This window comes from Pan paniscus, chromosome X (genome assembly GCF_029289425.2).
Source record: "Pan paniscus chromosome X, NHGRI_mPanPan1-v2.0_pri, whole genome shotgun sequence".
NCBI classification, from domain to species: Eukaryota; Metazoa; Chordata; class Mammalia; order Primates; family Hominidae; genus Pan; species Pan paniscus.
This window is the reverse complement of record NC_073272.2, coordinates 52,278,993-52,292,523: the sequence shown is the minus strand read 5'-3', so window position 1 is coordinate 52,292,523 and position 13,531 is coordinate 52,278,993. Positions and strand designations below refer to the sequence as shown.

The 13,531-nt window shown below is 42.6% G+C and overlaps 2 protein-coding genes across 2 annotated transcripts; both read right to left on the bottom strand.

The window, feature by feature from the left end:
* Positions 1 to 557: 557 nt before the first annotated feature.
* On the bottom strand, positions 558 to 7,619 carry BMP15 (bone morphogenetic protein 15). Its single transcript, XM_003805950.4, has 2 exons — positions 7,243 to 7,619; positions 558 to 2,598 (listed from the first exon to the last, which is right to left on the bottom strand). The coding sequence occupies exons 1-2, from the start codon at positions 7,568 to 7,570 to the stop codon at positions 1,745 to 1,747; spliced, it is 1,182 nt and encodes a 393-aa protein (XP_003805998.1). The 5' UTR covers positions 7,571 to 7,619; the 3' UTR covers positions 558 to 1,744.
* Positions 7,620 to 12,467: 4,848 nt separating this feature from the next.
* On the bottom strand, positions 12,468 to 12,923 carry LOC100978834 (histone H3.3A-like). The gene has a single exon (XM_034950127.2). The coding sequence runs from the start codon at positions 12,908 to 12,910 to the stop codon at positions 12,482 to 12,484; it is 429 nt and encodes a 142-aa protein (XP_034806018.1). The 5' UTR covers positions 12,911 to 12,923; the 3' UTR covers positions 12,468 to 12,481.
* Positions 12,924 to 13,531: the final 608 nt, after the last annotated feature.

The following is a 13,531-nucleotide window of genomic DNA, read 5'->3' as shown; positions in this document are numbered from 1 at the left end:
TCTGAATACATAGGAAACTTAATACACACCTGAGGCTGGTATGTCAAGGGGACATTGAGAAGATGAGAAATGCCTGAGTTGATTCTTAAGGATACAGTAAAGAAGGTAGACAGGCAAACTGATGTTAAGGAATAGCTCCTCAGTCACAAGAATAAAATTTGCATTTATACACTTGCAAGATATTCAGCCTAGTTGGAACCAGCTTTTGAAGGGAGTGGTAAAAGGAGTTAGTTTACAACGAATAGGTAAGAAACGTAGGGATTTGACAAACACACATACCTACCCTAAATCAGTCCCATCCCATGAGAATTGCAATAAGACTAGTCAAGAGCAATTGGGCAGGGAAAGACTTACTGGCCCCTTAGGGGTTTCCCTAAAGGGGCACCTTGGCGAGGGCTGATGGCTAGCAGTGTTTCCTTAAGAGAGAAGAACTTCAGAGGATGCTCCAGCCCTGCCCCTCAGGGATTAGGGTTGAATTCCTAGCCATAGCTAAAGGGAACAAAGGAAATAAATTCCTTCCAATCTCTCCCAATTCTAAAAACAGTCAAGATTTTCTTCAACAATGAAATGATTTATTTGCAACAAAACCCAGTCCCATCATTTAAATACAGTATAGGAGTAGAAAGGAGTCACACTGCAAGCATCATTTATTTCAAGGCATCGTTCCATGTCTCCCAAAGACAACAAGCCCTTCTCCCTTAGAGACCCCGGTCCAGATCCAAACTGAACACATGAAACAGGCAAGCCCAGAATAAAGTCAGCTCCAGGCCTTGGCAGGTTTCACCCTTATCCTGTAGTCCTTCCTTCACAGCCCTCTAATCCCCTGCACCCCCAATCAGGCCAACTCCTAGCCTCGGAGCCACCAAGGAACTTTGTAGGATAATTTACAGGGGTTTAAGTGTCACATAAGGAAAATACTCAACTCTATTGTTCCATAGAATACTTAAAATAACTCCCCCATTCATAATACTAATCAGCAATGACAGGTTTTCTCTTCTTCACCATAAATGCAGGTTTGAAGTAGATTATCTCAGACAGCTCCATACTCTAGTTTCCTTATGGGCTTCATTAAATGCTACTGTACTCACCTAGGACAGGAAATAATCCCAGATACTTTTCCCAGATTCAGAGGCTAAGAGGAAAAGCCCTGCTGGTTTAGAAAAAGATTTCCTACCTTCTAGTCCCTCAAAAGATTTCTATAAAGACTGTTACCTGAAAAATTTCCAGTCTGAGAAAAGTTTTAGAAGGTAATACTAACACAGAAGCAGGCAATTTATCTGATTAGCTACTAGTAGATTCCAGGACATAGGAAGCAAGAAGAGGAGTATAAAATCCCAAGCTATTTTCACCACCCCAAATCTTCTAGAGCGTCAGAATATGGACACTAGGAAAATATGGACACCCACCTTTCCCAGGCTGGGAAAAGTTGGAAAATTTCTGAAGTTCTACCACTACTGACTGCTGACTTTTGACAAAGCCCCAAGGAAAGTAAAATAGAGGACATTTTACCCAAGCATTAAGGGCTCTGATTAGTGGTCAAACTGTACTGATTCTTGCTAGGGGACTGGTATCAGAACTGTTTCTATAAACTGACTAGCTCACAAGTGGGGGAAGAGACTTAAGTAACACTTAAGGCAAGAAATATAACCTACAGATTGGTACAGGATTACTTGCAGCTTTAACACTGATATTTTAAACTCTCCTCCAGTTTCCTGGGAAACCTGATCTAGCTGTACTGTTGCTGTCATCTGCATGTACAAGACTCAGCAATCATACCCTCATACTCCTTGTACAAAATACTCCCACTTGCCTCAATCATAAGGACGCTAATTGGAACATACTTATACGGGACACAGGAGGGCCGGGGAACACTCTGGTCCACCAACTGATTGATAAGGTTCTGAATAATGGCGTGATTGGGGGAATTGAGACCATCGCGTAGTACTCGGAGACAAGTTCCTTTACAGTAGTTTGGGGTGTAGAAATGGGGAGCAATGATCCAGTGATCCCAACCCAGCTGGCGGAAGCTGATTTGGAAAGGGTGGAGGGAACACTGGTTATTTTCAGGCCCACTATGTTTTGAGGAAGAGGCAGTAACCTCAGCTGAGATACCATCTGCTTGTCGGGTTCTCCGGAGAAGAAGAGATTCCCTTTCCATGAACTCCTCCATGCCCCTGGGAAGAAATTTAGCCTTCCGAATGCTTTTATGAGTATCATTGAAACAGAGTAACAAGAAGGCAGTGTCCAAGGATGAAGTGCCATGCCAGAGCTCAAGACCACCACTATCTTTTTGCTGCTGACACATAAAACGGAGTCGTAGGATCCTGTGTCCCTTGTTATTCCAGAACCTTTGCTGAACAAGTTGTGTGATATCCATCTCTTTCCAAGCGTTAGACATCAGGGAAGGTTTTGAGGAATCTCCTTCTGAGGAAGGGAAGTGGTTGGTTGGGTTTTTCTGCACCCAGGGCTCCACATGGCAGGAGAGATTGAAGCGAGTTAGTTGGAGATGATGGCGGTAAACCACAGTGGCTCTAACTAGTTGGTATAGTCCTCGGTTTGGTCTGAGAGGAAAGCCCAGGATCTGTATATGCCAGGTACCTGCAGAAGTAAGAGGGAACAAGAGCAGAGGTTTAGCTTCTTACCTCTTAACGTGAATATTCCTCATAAATTGGCTTGATATAGACTGATAGCTATAATCAGCCCTAAAATTAACTCAAGATAATGATACTATCATTTATTGAGCACTTACTAATACACTAGATGCTTTACATGTATTAGCTCTTTAATTCTTAATAGTCTTATGAGATAGTTATTATCCCCATTTTGCAGATAAGGAAATTGAGGCTCAGAGAAGCTATGACAAAGGACACACAGCTGGTTTGTGGTAGAGTTAAGATTTGAACCCAAGTCTGTTTTTCTTAAGAGAAACTGTCTCACTGTTAGATTACTTACAGTGCTGGGCTCGGGGGAAAAAACTCAAATATAGAATTATCTTGTGTGCATACTGTATGTAGGGGAGAAGATCAATATTATTATTAGTTGACTATTAAATGTATCCATTTAGAATTGTTGAAACATACATGGATTAAGAAAGAGTCTCATGTCATATCACTATACAGATGCAGCTTTGGGACAACAATTCAGTATTGGGTGCTATGGCCTGCTATAATTTCAAACTCAGGACCAAGGCACTACAAAATAATTTTGTCTATCATCCTCTAGTACACACAGCTATCTTACCACTTCTGCCTTCCATCTACTTCAAGAATTGCTTCTTAAGCATCTTTTCCTCCTTTGGCCCTTAATCTCTCTCTTTACCATTCCTTGCTGGAAATTGTTCTCCATTTGCCCCATTCATTTTACCACTATCCCTCTATATACTGTTTTCAACACAGTCTTGATCACATAAATATTTTGTTTGCTGAGAAGTCTACTAAAAGCTGGATGCTGCTTCGTGAATAAGAGCTTTAATCCAAACTGTAGTGCTGACACTCAACGGCCAAAGGATTGAAAGGTTACATCCATGGTGCTCCAAACTTCTGCACCCCCTCCCGGCGAAGGTCAAGAGCAAAGATTACAAAAGCCTGGCACCTCAGGAAAAAGCCACCTCTCATCTTCAGACATCTTATCAGTAAATAATTCCATGTTAATTTGTATTTATTCACCTAGTCCTTCTTCTCCACTGAATCCACAAGCCTGGAATTCTTCATTAGATGTGGCATTTTTAACATAGAAGCTCTTTTACATCTTGATGTTCCAGAATTTTTTTTTCCAGAGTCTCCCTCTGTCACCCAGGCTGGAGTACAGTGGCACAATCATGGCTCACTACAGCCCTGACTTCCCAGGTTCAAGAGATCCTCTCACCTCAGCCCCCATGGATAGCAAGGACTACAGGTATGTGCCAACATGCCCAGCTTTTTCTGTTTTGTTTTTTGTAGAGACAGGGTTTTGCCATGTTGCTGGGTTGGTCTCGAACTCCTGGGTTCAAGCGATCTGCCCCCTTTGGCCTCCCAAAGTGCAGGGATTAGCAGCCCTTTGAGCCACTGCACCCAGCCCCAGAATATCTTTAAAAGTTCAAATTCCGGCTGGGCACGGTAGCTCACACCTCTAATCCCAGCACTTTGGGAGTCTGAGGCGGGTGGATCACCTGAGGTCAGGAGTTTGAGACCAGCCTGGCCAACATGGTGACACCCTGTCTCTACTAAAAATACAAAAAATTAGCCGGGCGTGGTGGCAGGCACCTGTAATCCCAGCTACTCGGGAGGCTGAGGCAGGAGAATGGCGTGCACCCGGGAGGCAGAGGTTGTAGTGAGCCGAGTTCGTGCCACTGCACTCCAGCCTGGATGATAAGAGCGAAACTCCATCTCAAAAAAATAAATAAGTAAAATAAAAGGTCAAATTCCAACTCATGCTTAATATACCCTTGGGCTTGGGGCACTAGACATTATTCACACAAATCCAAGCCAGGCTTGTATTTGCTTTCTCAAGTTATTCCACACTCCACACTTACAGTAATCTTTCTTAGAGACCCACCCTTAAACCTGCTCCACCCTGGCTATAAAGGAACTCAACCCAAACCTCTAGCAGGCTGTCTGGGGAGGAACTGCCCTTTTCTTTGAGACCTTGACATCACATGTTTCCTGAAGCAGGATGGGGTTGCTAAGAATCAGAGCCAGGAAGGGTCTGGTCAAAGCTTTTCAGGGAAAGGGCTGAATCACACATCCTGTGTGATTGAACCTGTCATCTGTCTCTGGATCCTTTCCAGAGTCCCTAGATACCAGTATATTCCACAGTGAGACCAGGATACATGTCTAATTCTAGGCATCCTCCTTTCTAGCCTCACATCATCTGTACAAGCCTAAGTTTTTCTTAATTTGTGGGGTTGTTTTTTTTTTTCCTTCAGACAGGGCCTCACTGTCACCCAAGCTGGAGTGCAGTGGCACAATCATGCCTCACTGCAATCTCAACCTCCCAGGCTCAAATGATCCTCTGGTCTCAACCTCCCAGGCTCAAATGATCCTCTGGTCTCAGCCTCGTGAGTAGCTGGGACCACAGGTGTGCACCACTACACCCAGCTAATGTATTTTTATTTTTTGTAGAGACATGTCTCCCTGTGTTGCTCAGGCTGGTCTCAGTCTCCTGGGCTCAAGTGATCTTCCCATACTGGCCTCCCAAAGTGCTTGATTTTTTGCAACTTTCTGCTGCACTTAGGATCCAGATCCCTTATCACAGCCTACCCCTGCTTCTCATTAGCCTCATATCCTGCCATTTCCCACAATGCTCATGAGGATCCAGCCATACTGATTTTCCTCTGTTCTTCAATTGGAACAAACTTGTTTTCACCCTCTAGGCATTTGCACCTGTTGTTCCTCTGCCTAAATCAGGCTTCTCCCTACTCTTCTCATGCCTAGTTTACTTTATAGACCTGAGCTCAAATGGCACTTCTTCAAAGATACATTCCCTGACAACTCCATGGAAAGGGAAGGTTTCGTTGCCATTCTCTATCTTAACAACCTACTTCATCCTTTGATAGTACTTACCACAATTCACAATTTAACTGTGTGTGCTTATTTGTCTCCCCTACGAGAACATATGTTCCATGAAAGTAGGGGTTTTACCTATCTTGATCACATCTGTATGCCTAGTACTCAGTAGGTGCCAAATGAATATTTGTTCAATGAATCTCTATCCACACCATTTTCTCTTTCCTAAATCAGAATGCACTTATCTGCCTCAATGCATGACCTCTTTGCTCCTTCTGCAAGGTCAATTTCAAGTACTACCTCCTCCATGAGGCCTTCCAACAGTCTCTTCACTTCAAGCAATGAGCGATTTCTTCTCACAGGTCCTGGGAGCCCTACTGTTTGTCCTTTCCAAAGCACTTGGCATACTGTAACATTATTATGTAATTATCTATCCATTCCACTATACTGGGAACTTCTAGAGTTCGGGAAAGTATTTGCTTCTATACACCCAACCCAAACACACTGCCTGGCACTCAATTAAAATCCAGTGGGGAGTCAGAACAGCAAGATGATTAACACACAGGCTTTGGGCCTGAGAGCCTGGGTTTGATACCTGGCTCTAGCAATTACTGGTTGTATGACATGGGTAAGTGACTCCGATCCTCAGTTTCTTCACCTATCAAGTAGGCATGTTAATACTACCTATCTAATCTGGTAGTTGTGAGGATTAAGATACTGTTTATAAAACATTTTGTGCAATGCCTGGCACACAGTAATCTCACAGTAAGGGTTAGGTACGAGAATATTTATTGTTTTGCTTGGGGAGGGGGTTAAGTCCTATCCCTTTTCATCTCAGACTAGTGAAGGCCACAGATTGATCTCACTAGGTTCCCAAGAATTCCTTGAAGTTGATGACTGTCTGCATTCTCTAGAGAGTCCTACACTTCAATAGCCCACTGTTGTCCTGGAACAATGTCTGATGCAAATGTTAAAAGCAAAATCAAGCATGATGGGGACAAAAAAAAGTTCCAAAATACACTTAGTCCCAGAATCCCAAAGTAGCAATATGGCCCAAGTAGAAAAACTGTTGGGGGTACAAGGATATTGGAATACTGCATTTAAAGACTTAAGAAGTTACCGACAGACTTTAGAATCAGACAGACTTCAGCTGAAATCCCATCTCTGCGACCCACTATCTGTGTACCATTTGCAAGTTACTTAACCTCTCCGTGCCTTAGTTTTAAAATTAGGCTAATTGCATCAAGACAGTTAAGATAGCAGCTTTCATTAAGAATTAAATACAGTAGCAGATGTTCACAGAGCCAGGTATACAGACCCTCAGATGTTAGCTTATTTATGTCCTTTCTGAGGCCTTATAAGTTTCCCCAACTCAGCAAGCTGTACTCTAAGAGCAAAACGCCACTTAAATAGCCCTCCACAAGAATATAGCTGGATATGTCTCTACAGTTTTCAGAACTATCACAAGCAATAAAAGTTTCTGTGAAAGATAGGTGATGGCACATCACTCAGTTGTCCTGGGGCCTGGGAAAGATTTCTCAGTAGGCACCAAGGCAATCTGTTCTTAAGTTGATGCCCTAAAGGGAAGTAGGCTTGGCGCTGGCTTCTCCAAAGCTTGCCATCCTTTGAAAACCAAGCCTAAAGAAACAACCTGCCCACAAGGCAACAAAGCCTGACAGTAAACCCACCAATTCCCTTTTCTCTACACTCCTCTCCACTTCACTCCCTTCCAGGGCAGTATGGGGGCATAACAACTCACCTCTGTGAGGCCTTGCCACATTGGTCAAGGGCTTCACCAGCCTCACCATGGTGGCCCCAATGGTGCGGTTCTCTCTAGGGTGCCCATGCGAGTCAGCTGAACGCCGGTACAACTCCAGCATGTACCGCAGTGAATGCCCTAGGAGCCGGGGCTTCCTTGGCTGTTCGCCAGGGGATTCTTCTAGCAGCTCCTCAATCAGGGGCAAAGTAGGGGCCTCAGCCAGAAGGGCAATAGAGGACTGCCCTCCTTCTGCCATTTGGGCCCTGTGTTCCATGACAAGCACGAGTTCACAAAGAAAAAGAATTCTAAGAATACTGAGGAGGCCCATCTTGAAAGGCTTAGTGTTCAACAACAGGCCCCAACACAAGCCCAAGGGACGTCACTCTGACCATTTCCTTTCATGCAGATAACTGCATCCTGGCTCCACAACCAAGGATGGGGCAAGAAAAAGAAAGGCAGGCAGGCCCTATGTTGCTTTCTCTAGGAGGATCTCCTGGACCAAAGTTGCCTCATAACTTGGCCTCTTCGCATCAAAAGAAACAGAAACAGAAGGTGGGACAAGGCAGCATGCCCCTCCCGCCCTCCCGGGCTGAGAACAAGATAGTGCCTATTGAGAGGCTCAGGTAACTTAAAAGGAGAGGTCCATTTCAGGACCCACTTCCTTAACTTATCCACTAGAATGAAAAAAAGCAGCCTGATCCTACTTGCCCCTACAGCCTTAAAAGTAGTCCCTTAATCCATCCTTAAAGGGCCAGAGGCCTCCTGTTCCCATCCTACTTCCCTGCCTCTAATGCAGCATTTCTCAAAATATTGTCTGCTAATAATCTGCAGTGAAACTATCTGGGGTGATTATTAAGAATGTAGACTCCTGGGTCTGAACCAGGATTCTCTGGGGTGGCGTCCAGAAATCTGGCTCTTTACCAGTGCTCCAAGAAGTTCCTATGAAAACCTAAAATGTGGAAACTACTGAGTATGGCTGCTGGAGCTTGAAGAAGATGCCGTAACAGTGGTTCTCAATCTTGGCTGTAGATTGGAATCATCTGGGAAGATTTAACTATTATGAATGCCTGGGTACCATTCTGATGTAATGGGCCTGGGTTGTAACTAGTGCATCAGGACTGTTTTAAGTTCACAAGTGATTTTAATGTGCAGCCACGTTTAAGGACTCTGACTTATAATTTTCTGGTTTACCCTGGAAGGTGTTGAGATCCTTATTGGGCTTCATTAGAGAAGCCTGAGGAAGGGGAAGAGTAACCTATGGGAGCTAACCTAGCCCAGATGGTTAATGTGAAGCAGCAGGGCTCGGCCAGTTTTAAGGCTGCCTCAGACCATTATTCTGCAGAAAGATAGTAGGTATAGTCCTGGCCGTACCGAAGTAGAAACATATGGGGATCTGGAGAGAAACTGGGGAAGCAGGTCAAGACCTGGCTCTAGGAGATGATGAGTCAGGCTTGATTTGTGGGAGGCCTTTACCTTACACCAGGAATATCTATGGACAGACATTATTGTGGAACAGGCGTGGACTTGGTAATCAGGCAGATCTGTGTTTGAGTTGCAATTCTGTCCCTAGCTGTAATTTAACCTTTCCAAGGCAAATTTCTAGCTGTAATTTAACCCTTCCAAGACAAATTTCTTCACTTCCCTACACCTTAGTTTTCTCATCTGTAGAATGGAGATAACACGTTTTACCTCACAGGTTGTTGTGAGGAAGCAAGGAAATAATCTATGTTAATTGCACAAAGCCTAATTAGACACAAGACATAGGGTTACACGTTCAAATTTATTTGTTCTCTTCCTCTGTTTTTTTTTCTAACATGACCTTGGGCCCTGGCATGTAGTGTAAAACAAAAGGCATAGGCTTAGGGGTCCTCTACATCTGGACTCAAATTTCAGCTCAAAAACTCATTAGCTGGATTACTTTAAGCAACATTTCTCCCAGACTTAGTTTCTTCATCTATACCGCTGGCTCCTTCAGAGAGCTGTTGTGAGGGTTGTATTGTATAATATACAAGTAAGGGATATAAACAGACGATTCACAATAGGCAAAATTTAGATGGTCAAATGTATGAAAAGATGTACTGGAAATCAGAAAAACGCAACTGAAAATAACATTAAGATACTATTCAACACCCAGTATTGATAGCACATTAAATGGATTGATAGCACATTAAAAGTCTGGCACTATTAAGTTCAGGTGAGGATATGGAACATAGGTATAATATATAGAATATCTATGTAGATATTCTATATAGAGAGATTCTATATAGAGAGATATGGAACATCTCACACTGCTGTTGAGAGTGTGATTTGGTATAATAATTTTGGAGAGCAATCTGGCATTATCTCTGTTAAGGTTGAAGATATACAATTCAGCAATGCTATTGCTAAAGCAGTAGCGGTTTTAGATACTTTTGTCTGTGACTTACAAAAATGAATACATTTTACATTGCTACCCATTACAAACACAAGCACACACGCATATATACCTTGAAGTAAATCTTTTCTGAAACAATACTTATTCTTACAACATATTGGAAGAGGCAATACAGTTGACCCTTGAACAACATGGGGGTTAGGGGTGCTAACTCGCCCCCCAATCTCCCATGCAGTCAGAATTTGGTATAACTTGACTCCCCAAAAACTTAACTACACTTCAACCTTGAACAACATGGGTTTGAACTTCACGAGCCCACTTAAACATGTTTTTTTTTTTTCCACCAAACATGGATCAAAAATACAGTATTCTCAGGATGCAAAACCCGCTTACATGGAGGACTGACTGACTGTATGTGTGGGTTTTGAAAAATAGACTGCACGCGACTTGAATATGTGCAGACTTTGGTATCTGCAGGAGGTCCTGGAATCAATCTCTCATGTAAACAGAGAGGAGGGATGACTATACTAATAGTCCGCTGTTGGCTAGAAGTCTTATGGATAACAATCAATTAACATATTTTGTATGTCGTATGTTTTATATACTGTATTCCTACAATGAAGTAAGCCACAGAAAAGAAAATGATTTTAAGGCCAGGGGCAGTGGCTCACACCTGTAATCCCAGCACTTTGGGAGGCCACGGAGGGAGGATTGCTTGAGCCCAGGAGTTCCAGACCAGCCTGGGCAACATGCTGAAACAACGTCTCTATGAAAAATACAAAAATTAGCCAGGATGGTGCATACACCTGTGGTCCTAGCTACTCAGAAGGCTGAGGTGGGAGGATTGCTTGAGCCCAGGAATTCGAGACCAGCCTGGGCAACATGCTGAAACAACGTCTTTATGAAAAATACAAAAATTAGCCAAGATGGTGCATGCACCTGTGGTCCTAGCTACTCAGAAGGCTGAGGTGGGAGAATTGCTTGAGCCATAAAGGCGTCACTGAACTCCAGTCAGCCTGGGTGATAGAGTAGGACCCTGTCTCAAAAAAATGATTTAAAAACATAAAATACATTTACAGTATTGTACTGTATTTATCAGTACTCTAAGTTTTACATCGTCTGAAATGGCAGGTAACCACAGCTGCAGATCTCAATCTATGATACATATTAACCAAGTCAACTTTTTGTTGGAATGTCATGACTTTGCTTTTTAGGAGCACTTCTGGCAGCAGTAGTGGCACTTCATGTGAGCCCCACGGTGTTATTCATGGTTTACCGTATTGCACTAAACACGATGAAATGTACATGGTGAAACGTACAGGAGAACTACCAGAGATGGCTTTTTTTCTTTTTTGAGCCAGAATCTCACTCTTTTGCCCAAGCTGGAATGCAGTGGCATGCTCACGGCTCACTGCAGCCTCAAGAGAGATCACTTTTTATCTCCATATGCAATTTATTGTTAAAGCAGACCACTCAAGGGGAGATGATTAGCATCACATGGTGGCATTTTAAGCAGATACTCTCAACACTTGAGCTCACCACCATGGCAAGAGGAGGTGGGTATGTAATTTCATGCAGTTATGATTTAATACTGAATCTTTACATTTGTTTACATTTCTCTTCACTGTGAATGGCACCATGTATGGTCTGTGGGTGTGTAAATTTTGATAAATTTTAACTTTTTATAACAGATTTGTGTGTATTTTATGGTAGAAAATAATAAAAGACTAGTCTACACATATATTTATACATTCATAACATATGTAACTTTTTCTTAAGTTTTTTGATATTTCTAGGCTACACAGTTCATCTGCAATTTTTACCAATTGTTGAAAATCTCCAAAAATGTTCTAATATATTTATGGAAAAATATCTGCAGTTCAAACTCTTGTTATTCAAGGGTTAACTCTATATCATGGCAGGTGAGAACACAGCTCTGGAGGCAGAATCCTAAATTTAAACTCCAACTCCACTGCTTGTTAGCTTGACCTTGGATAAACTACTCAACTTCTCTGTGCCTCAGTTTCCTCATCTGTAAAATGAAAATCATAGCCTCTCTCTGCTACAATGTTCTAACATGTAAAACAGGATTTTTGTGAGGATTAAATGAGTTAACAGATGTAAAGCACTTAAAAGAGTGCCTGGCACAAAGTAAGTACTAGATGTAGGTTAGTTATTATTACATTTGATGCAAGCTGAATTCCCCAGAAAGCTGGGGCTCAACCTGATATGCCACTTCTAGCCTCAGGAGTTGTAGAGAGGCAGCCACACAACTCCCTCCTTTCCTAACCCCTTCCCTGCTTCCCAACATTTTCTTTGTTCTTTAACCTCTGTCTGTTACCAATTTAAACTTCCTATCTTTCTTTTTTTATAGTTTAATGTATTTTAATAGCTAACTTACAGGAACAGCACAGAAGACAGACAACATTAAAAACATGTACTTGCATGTAAGACAACTCAGTTAGAAAAGTATAGTGAATGGATGGAATCTACTGTATGATAAAAAATGCTACAAACACCATTTAGTTGCCGTCGATAAGAAATTAACTTGTTTAAAAAAAATCCAAATGCTGGCATTGTCCAGAAAAATTTAACAGATTTATAATTATTATAAAGTTGAACCGCTGAAACTTGTTCACTGAAACATTTTAACTTGCATTAATGCTTTATGTCTCCACATTTATATTAAAAATTCAAACACAAATGAAAATGGAAAAACTGTCAATACCTGATTTCTGTCCCCTATTTTTCCACTCACAATCATATAGTTAGGTACATTTTGACCCCATGGAAAAAAAAATATCTAACGTTCAGAACTACCAATAACAGGAAGAAGATATTTTTTTTTTTTGAGAATGAAATGTTTCACATCATGGTGTATTCTGAAACACGTTCTCCACGTATGTGGCGTGCTAGCTGGATGTCTTTTGGCATAATTGTTACACGTGTGGCATGGATAGCACACAGGTTGGTGTCTTCAAAAAGGCCAACTAGATAGGCCTCACTTGCCTCCTGCAAAGTACCGATAGCTGCGCTCTGGAAGCGCAGATCTGTTTTAAAGTCCTGAGCGATTTCTCGCACCAGACGCTGGAAGGGAAGTTTGCGAATCAGAAGTTCAGTGGACTTCTGATAATGTCTAATTTCACGGAGTGCCACAGTACCAGGTCTGTAACGATGAGGTTTCTTCACCCCTCCAGTAGAGGGCGCACTCTTACAAGTGGCTTTTGTAGCCAGTTGCTTCCTGGGTGCTATACCACCGGTAGATTTGCGGGCAGTCCACCTTGTACGAGCCATGGTATAGAGACCTCCTTCGTTATCCCCCTTCTGCTTCAGGTGGAGCTCTGCAAGCGAGAGGCGGCGGTGGTGTTGGAGAGCGAACACCACTTCCTATCTGTATTTATTTATTTATTTATTTATTTATTTTATTTGAGACGAAGTTTCGCTCTTCTTGCCCAGGCTGGAGTGCAATGGCACGATCTCGGCTCACCGCAACCTCCGGCTCCCTGGTTCAAGCGATTCTCCTGCCTCAGCCTCCCGAGTAGCTGGGATTACAGGCGCGTGCCACCACGTCCGGCTAATTTTGTATTTTTAGTAGAGATGGGGTTTCTCCATGTTGGTCAGGTTGATCTCGAACTCCCGACCTCAGGTGATTCGTCTGCCTCGTCCTCCCAAAGTGCTGGGATTATAGACGTGAGCCACCGCGCCCGGCCCACTTCCTATCTTTCTATTCAAAACAACTATATTAAAAAAGAATTCAACACAACTACATAAAAACAAACAAACAAAAAAACAAGATGTCAGAACAACTAGCAAGAGGTCTATATAGAGGTTTGGGGCATGGTTCTCTTTGATATTTCAGTGATGTTGGCTTGGGTTTACATATGTCAAGAACATTTCCTTGCCATCTCTTTTAGT